This window comes from Ustilaginoidea virens, chromosome 5 (assembly GCF_000687475.1).
Source record: "Ustilaginoidea virens chromosome 5, complete sequence".
NCBI classification, from domain to species: domain Eukaryota; kingdom Fungi; phylum Ascomycota; class Sordariomycetes; order Hypocreales; family Clavicipitaceae; genus Ustilaginoidea; species Ustilaginoidea virens.
This window is the reverse complement of record NC_057320.1, coordinates 2,027,435-2,036,169: the sequence shown is the minus strand read 5'-3', so window position 1 is coordinate 2,036,169 and position 8,735 is coordinate 2,027,435. Positions and strand designations below refer to the sequence as shown.

Here is an 8,735-nt window from a genome sequence, read left to right as displayed (position 1 = left end):
CTGCAATAGATAGGTTAAAAGACGCCTCGGGCTAGCAGACTATAGCTATATAAGCACTGCGAGCGCGTTATTCGATATAATTATGCTAGGCTGTAGGCGCATTCTTATCGATAGTGGCGATCTTTTAGCTTTAACCTTTCTAGTATAATATTATTGTGCCGTCGGTAGTGGCTATTAATATACATCCGTTGAATATTAAGGGCACAGTTAGCGATAGCTTCGTCTTAGGCTTAGCGTTAAAGCCTGCCTTAGTGAGCTCTAATTCTTCCTATTAAAAGAAGGCATTATTATTTAGGCCGAGGGTATCGTTAGTCTGCATACCTACGATACCGAAGCATATGGTAGTATCGCCAGTATAGTCAGGAGCGTTAGTACGGTTAGTATCGTTATTACCGGTAGATATTAGCAAATAGGGGTCGTAGGTTGATATAGTTATGCCTAATTTCTCGCGATAGTGCCGGAAGTATATCGCCCACCAGTAAGTACCTGCCTTAGCTATTCCATATAGTGGCTTTACTACTTTTATAATCGTATTATCGGGGTATTGATGCGCTATCTGCTTAGGTAGCTTAGCGATAATCGATCTGTTGAGGGTGGTAGATAACTGTACGTAGGCCTGTATGATATTATGTATCTAGAGAAATAAGCCGTAAGAATGTTGTAGTGATAAGGCTATTGATATTAGTAGCCGTTGACTCGCCTATTAAATTGTAGGGGATTAAGTTAATATTAATCGCTTTTCGTTATTACTATAATCCTGTATAATAAGCCTAGACTTCTTATATAGGGTATTTATACCTTTGCCTTTAATTTCTCGTACTATATATAAGTTGAATAGGCATTAGGCTCTATATTGACCGATATTAAAGGTGACGAATCGGAATATATTGCAGGCCTATAATGCTTCTATCTCTATACGGTTAGACTATTCGAAAGGGGCTCTAGGGGTTATAATCTTCCCTTCCCGGCATAATTAGCTAGTAAGCTGCAGATCGGCTTACTCTTTTGCGGTTAGGAAAGAGACGTTAATAACGGTATTAGAAGCTATAGTGTTAACAAGAGCTTCTTCTTAGTCCTTATTGATTATGACGTTAGATACTACCCTTACTAGTAATAGTAATAGTAGCCTGGCTTAATTAGAGCCAGTAGCTAGTGACAGATATATCACGGCTATAGGTATTATCGCGGCTGGAGGTGCGGGTATAGCCGGTACCCTGACTTCTAGCCTGCCGGGGCGGGCCGGGCCTTTAGTATAGATAATATCTTTAGGATCGTCTATACTAAGATTAGTATTATGGTCGGGGTTGTGGTTATATGGCTTAACGACTATAGACCGGAACTTGACCAGGCTATATAGCATTTATATAATATAGGTCTTACTATCGAGGCTGATTAGCCGGTACGGCCTATACTATCCACCTTTTTCTCTCTATACCTATATATCTGACTATAGGGGTAGTTGGTGGATAGGCTGCATATCTAGGCCATTCTATTAAGCAAGGGCATCGTGAATTTATCGCTTAGCGAGGCATTTCCTAGCTTTATTAGTAGCCTTTTATAATATTAAGGCGTATTATAATACTAATAAGCTAGGGGGTAAATCGTCTATAAATTAAGGATATGCCCTAAAGACTAATAATATAGGCACTAGACTATTAGGTTTAGCGGAATTATTAATAGCCTTTATAGTAAGCTATAATTTCTATTCTTTTATTATTAGGTCGCCTACTTCGTTATTAATAATAGTATAGGCTCGGCGTAACAGGGCGTAATATCTTTCGACCTTACTAATGCTATTGTAGGCTTCTATAGGAATTTTATCTATATTAATAGATAAAAGCCGGGCATTATGATGGAATTCAGCAGAAGCAAAGTTTAGTCTAGCATTATGGACTATCCAATCCGGTAGGCTAAGGTAGGTATTAATTTAGTATTCTTTGAGGGCATTCTAAATATTATAGGCCTTCTGCCTTTATAGATTAAGAAATCTAGCTGCCTAAAAGCTTATCGCGGCATCTATAATGTGTAATACCGGCCGATTATTAATATAAAGGATATTAACGATAATCTTATAGTTAAATTAGCTAGTATCGTTATCTTTAAGTATGAATTTGAATCGGCTAGGTGCCTTTGCGTTTATCTAGTATTAATGGTATATATAGGTGATGCTTTCGATGATATTACAATTAATATTATTATAACTAGCCCATTAAAGCAATTTGGTAAGCCTATTGATAGAGGGATGCCTGAATCGACGATAAAGCTAATGGATTTCCTATAATAAGAGGTAGAAGGCAGTAGTATCCGTGGTATTAAGAGTCTACTATAGATGTCCCTATTTCCTAATAATAGGGACCTTAATATCCCCTTAGATTAATAGGTTATCAATATTATTAAGCTTTATGCCTATCCTATCTATATCTATAATAGAATAAAGGAAGGGGGTGCCACTATTAAGGATATAGAAGGGGATGTTCCTAAATATTATAGGGATATTTAGTATGCCGGAAGATATAGTAGAGCTAGCGCCGAAGTTTACCATATGCTTTTTATTAGTTATCTCGATAGTCAGGGTCTTCATCAATCTTATTAGGGCCTTTACTTAACCTAGGCCTGCTATTGATAAGCCGGAAGCGCTAGTATCTAGTAGGATTCCGCGGAAGGTATGGTTACTATACTATTCTTCTTCTAGAAAGGCAGAATTACAGTCGGGTAGTAGTAAGGGCATTCGGAAGGGGTTAATCTATAGGAAGGCATATCGGCATAATTTATCCTATAGGGCTTATAATATTTCGATAGATAAAGAAGGTGATAGTTCTATTTGCGTAGGGGCTAGGAAGTACTAAGTGGCTATAATTTATAGTATAATAGCATTCTCTGCATCCTATTGTGCATCCCCTACTATTATGACTTTAATATCTTTAACGATATTATTAAAATCGGTATCTTTAAGGTGGCTTTAGTCGGCAGTCCTTTCGTATTCCTATAGGAAAATACGGAATTTCTTATTATTAGGGGCGGTCCGGTTAGAGCGGTTTTTTAGCCATTATGCCTTTAATTCTTATTGCTTTTTATCAGTATAGTTAGATGACTAATATCCTGATTTATTGCAAACGAAGCATCTTCTTTAATAAGGCCTAGATAGAAAGGCGCGATTTTATTATTGCCATTGATACTACTGCTATAGGCCGAATCGGCGTTAAAGGCGGGATTGACTATATCTACAGTCAATAAATAATGCTATATTATCATTAATAATATCGTCAGTATTATAATATTATTGTTGAAGGAAATAATGCTATTAATTTATATAAATTAACTCGTAGATAGAAAGGGATCGCCATAAGTTAGCGGCAAGGCCTTCGAATATAGGGGCATATCGATATAGCGCCTGGCTATACTTAGGGGTATCCTTTATAGCATTAAGGACTTATTAGTGAAGTTCTATATTAGCTATAAAGGGGGGAAAAAGACTATAATATAGGCATTAAAGTTCTTCCAATAGGATATTAAGGCATTCTAACTTTAACTTATTAGGATATTTTGCGATAGTTGATTGGAGTGTTATTCTATTCTAATGGTGCAAATAGAATTATTTTGTGTTTTTATTTTCGAAATGGCTCTTAACTTTGCGGACTATATCGTCAAAAGTGAGGGTATTGCGAATACATTTAATATTATTAAAGTAAAAGGTCTTAATATCGCCGATAAGTATAATTTAGAAGGCTCTAGCTAATGCATTATCGGGTAATCCTAGTAGGCGGCACTTACTCTTAAAAGAGATAATTTTTAGTATAATAAAGTCATCTATTTTACCACTATATCTATCCTCTATACGATAGCTATATAAGAGGTTAGATATCTTCTTCGATATATTATTAAACCCGGCCTCTATATAGGCTCTTTAGGTATAATCTTTTTGGTGGTATTATTATTCTAGAGGGTATTCCAGAACGGCTTATCGGTAGCCTTACGGTAGGCTAGCGGGAGCTCTAGCTGGGTTATCCTATAACCCGGGTCGGTCCGGATTTACCAATCCTCCCGTTAAAATGGTCCGTTCATCAGCCTAGGTAGGGCGATATTGATAGGAAGGGCCGGGTGCCATGCCTATTTTTAGTATTATTGGATAAGGATAAAGCGTTAGGGCCTATAGGCCGCAATACCGCGATTCGTGATATCTAGTATTAGGGGCGGCATTAGCTTAGAGGGTATTATTATTAGGGTCTTCTATTGAGGGAAGCATATTATTAGGGCCTATAACTCGACCTCTATTAGGTATACTATAACCTCAAAGGGTATTAAGATAGCCGCCTCGGCTAAGGGTATAATCCCTAGGTTAATATAATTAATCGGGTCGGTCTTATAGGCTATAATCATTAGCCGTTATATATTATTATTAATAACGAGAGCTCTCCCCTATTTCGAATAGCGGCCTATTATAAATAGGCGTCTTCCCTTTTAGTTATTAGGACCGGCCCTTTTCTTATTCGGTAGGGACATAAGGCTTCTTTAATATAGAGGGGGGGACGATAGGTTATTATAACTATAATCGTACTATTAGTATTGCGAATTCCTTTGGCGTTAATAGGGCTTGTGAGTGCTATAGCGAGAGCCTTAGCGAGGGTATTCGCACAACCGTTATAGGGGCTCGTAATAATAATAATAAGGGCCTTATGCGTGTATATAAAGGCGTATTTTGAAGCCTTTATATCTCTTGCTCGGTATTACCGATAGGTAGTAAGGTTTCCCTAGTAGGGTTAAGCCGGGATAGGAATATACTGCGAGTAAATTGCCGGGTTATTTCCTCTTGAGGCTATTGTGGATTCTATTATTATTAAAGGCATTTAAGTAGGGTTAGTATTATTAGGGAACCCGATACTCCAATATATACGCCGCATTCCCGTAATATTAAGCGGAATTGCCGTAAAACCTGAGTATTAATACGGCGGAATAGGGCTTTATTCTATTCGCTATAATCCTCGCGGAATTATTCCTAGAGATTATTATCCAGGTAGGTGTTTTCCTCATAGGTATCTATAAGGAACGCGATACAGTTATATAGCTATACATTTATAGCATTATCAGGGTCGATGGGCTCTATAGCGTTAGTCTAATTGTCGTTAAAGAGTGAGGCAAACCGTTGTATCCTTTTAGGTAGCTCTCATAATTATTATAATATTAATGATGATAAGGCCATAGTGTTAAGGTAAGGGTTTAAAGGGGGGGGGGGGGGGGATATATTACAAGGAGTATAAGATTCGAAAGGGCTTTTACTAGAGTAGTAAAAGAAAGAAAAAATAGAAAAAGGTTATAAATCGTTCTTTTTAAATGCTAAGGGTATCTTCAAATATCGTAATATTTAGCGTAAGTTTTCTTCCTCGTGATAGACGAAGGGAAGGAGAGGTCACAAATCGTTCTCCCTCTAGTTAGCATAGCTAAGAAAGCTTAACTGCCTCTTCGATATTAATATCTTGCTGATCTATAATGCACCGTTTTTTGCAGGATATTATCCTATGAGTGGTAGTTATCACCACTAATCAGTATTGATATAAACTCGGGGTACCCAGTTATACATAGGGTCGCACGCGTGGTATCAAGTACCATAAGGTCACCAGTCAAAGGTATGGTTACTTCTTTGATTATGATTGACTAACTAAGAGGAAAGAAAAGAAGCAAAAGAGTAATTACACGATATGGCCTTTTTGTGCGTGCCGTAGTCACGTGTATCGGCGCGGTCGGGCCAGACTGCCCGCGTGCCCTACCGGGCTCAGGGGCATAGGGGCAAAAGTGGCCACATCGTGCGTAACGGGTGTGCGCGGCACATTCGTCGCAATGTGCCCAATTGGTGCCCAATTGGGCACCTTGCGACAGCGATTCCGACATCCTTTCTTCCTTCTTAGATAGTCAGTCATTAGTAAAGTCAATAAATCCTTTACTTAGTGACCTCACGGTACATAATACCACGCGCGCGACCCTACGTACAACTGGGTACCCCGAGTTTATATCAACAGCCGGGACCTAAATTTACTAGGTTCCGTAAGTTACTAGGCCTTAGGGCCTGCTAACTTATATTATTTTTACTAAGGTTTTTTTTATATATATATTTTTCCTTAGCCCTTTTTTAATGCATTTTCTTTCTCTATCCTTTATATACGATTAGCTTGCTACTATAGTAGCTAATTAGAGGGGGTGTTAAAATCCTATAATAGTCTACTAGACTGCTGGCCCTTCTACTATCTTTTAGACTTACGACTATTCCACCGGACTTATAGTAGTCTTACTAACCTTAGGCCTTTACCGTATACCTTCTGGATTTTCAGTGGATTAGTACTATATACCAAATAAGGTAGGCCTTTATCGGGCCTTATTTTTAGTAAGGCTTGATATGATATATCAGGCCTTATTTTAAAATATATGGTAAGACGGCATATGACGTACCGGGCCTGATTTAAAAGATATTTAATACGGCCGGATATTACGTAGACACACCGGGCCTTATTTAAAAATATTTAATACGGCCGGATATTACGTAGGCATACCGGGCCTTATTTAAAAATATTTAATACGGCCGGATATTACGTAGGCATACTGGGCCTTATTTAAAAATATTTAATACAACCGGATATTACGTGGGCATACCGGGCCTTATTTAAAAATATTTAATACGGCCGGATATTACGTGGGCACACTAGGCCTTATTTAAAAATATTTAATACAACCGGATATTACGTGGGTATACCGGGCCTTATTTAAAAATATTTAATACGGCCGGATATTACGTGGGCACACCGGGCCTTATTTAAAAGATATTTAATACGGCTGGATATTACGTGGCACACCGGGCATTATTTTAAATATTTAATACGGCTGGATATTACGTAGCACACCGGGCATTATTTAAAATATTTGGTAAGGCTTGATATGACGTATTAGACCTTATTTTTAAATATATGGTAAGGCTGGATATATTGTGGTATAATGGGTATTACAAGGAGCTCTCTTATTGGCTACCTTGGATGCCTGGGCCTATCCTCTCTCTTAGATATATTTAGGATAGCTTTTCCCCTTCTTTTTAGATAGTAGAAGGGCAGTACAATCGAACTTATTAATGCACTATATGCCTCTTAACTCTTTTCACCTTTCCTGCGTTTCTGGTTATTTATATTTGTCTTGCCTTTTTACCGGCTTCACTTTATATTTACCCTCAGAATTGTAACAACAGCAATATGTAAAAATTATCAATAATAGATATTTGTAAATAATAAAATAAATGAATAATAAATAACTTTTATTCTGACATATTTTACAAGTAATTTAGGACTATATTTTAGAATATTAAAATATTAAAATATATTTTTACATAATTAATTAAATTTTATTAAATCTTAAATTAATCTTTAAAATTTAATTACTATTAAAATAAATAAAATTTCTTATAGAATTGGCCTATGCATTAATAAGAACAGCAATTATAATAGTAGGAATACTTTTAGTGCAAAATAACTAGGTTAATAGGTAAAGGAATCTTTCAGATTAAAGACTCCTCTCTACTGGTCGCTGACTTCCGACGACATAATGGGAAGGGAAGTCCCCGTTACAACTTCTCCGCTCGCGCGGCTACAACGACTCATCTCGTCTCCTTAACCGAACAACATTTGCTAAAACTCTTGCCCATCATGGTCGGTCCTTTCCCATCTATGTACTTTGGATGACTGTACGCGTTTGGACTTTGCCAAGCCCCGCACCTTTTGATGAGGGGCTGGCTGAGCTGTAGCGCAGCGTGCGCGGCGGAGAAATTAATTGAAGTTTTTACATTGACAATGCTGAGCGTAGGCCGACTCTCTCACCGAAGAGCAAGTTTCCGAATTCAAAGAGGCGTTCTCTCTCTTTGTCAGTTCTAGATCCTCCCCCATGCTTTGCCGCTTGGTATTTGTCTCGTATTGACCGAGCCCGCTTATTTAGGACAAAGACGGTGATGGTGAGTGAGCACACTAGATGTCGCCAACCTGGCGCGTCCTGAACGAACGTATCGCTCGAGCGGGATATTCTCTGGCTTTGCACCTTGTCTTGCACTTTACACTACTGGACATGAGTTAGTAGTCAGACTGACTTGCATGTGTAGGCCAGATCACCACAAAGGAGTTGGGAACCGTCATGCGCTCTTTGGGTCAAAATCCATCCGAGGCAGAGTTGCAAGACATGATTAATGAAGTCGACGCTGACAACAATGGTACCATTGACTTTCCTGGTAAGAGGCCGCTTGAATCCAAACATCTGGAAACCTACCGTTCCTCCGCATGTGCCGACGTTGACCGCTTTTTTTCTCTGAAGAATTCTTGACGATGATGGCCCGAAAAATGAAGGACACCGATTCCGAGGAAGAAATCAGAGAGGCCTTCAAGGTTCGATAAATCGTGTCGACAGGAATATACTTGTAGGTCCACTAATCACTATACGGCAGGTTTTCGACCGTGACAACAACGGATTCATCTCGGCCGCAGAACTCCGTCATGTCATGACTTCCATCGGCGAAAAGCTCACGGATGATGAAGTCGACGAGATGATTCGGGAGGCTGACCAGGACGGCGACGGCAGAATTGATTGTAAGGTGCCACAGCACTCGTGTGAATGAATGGATTTCTTGGCTAATAACTTGGTATCCGAAGATAACGAATTTGTCCAGCTCATGATGCAGAAATAACAGCCGAGCATAACTATTGAGGAAGGGAATTCGT

At 38.6% G+C, this 8,735-nt stretch overlaps 1 protein-coding gene across 1 annotated transcript; it reads left to right on the top strand.

The window, feature by feature from the left end:
* Positions 1-7,676: 7,676 nt before the first annotated feature.
* UV8b_06434 (calmodulin) lies at positions 7,677-8,701 on the top strand (the record flags this gene model as incomplete). Its single annotated transcript, XM_043143931.1, has 7 exons — positions 7,677-7,679; positions 7,834-7,890; positions 7,963-7,978; positions 8,123-8,248; positions 8,332-8,402; positions 8,462-8,603; positions 8,667-8,701. The coding sequence occupies 7 exons, from the start codon at positions 7,677-7,679 to the stop codon at positions 8,699-8,701; spliced, it is 450 nt and encodes a 149-aa protein (XP_042999866.1).
* Positions 8,702-8,735: the final 34 nt, after the last annotated feature.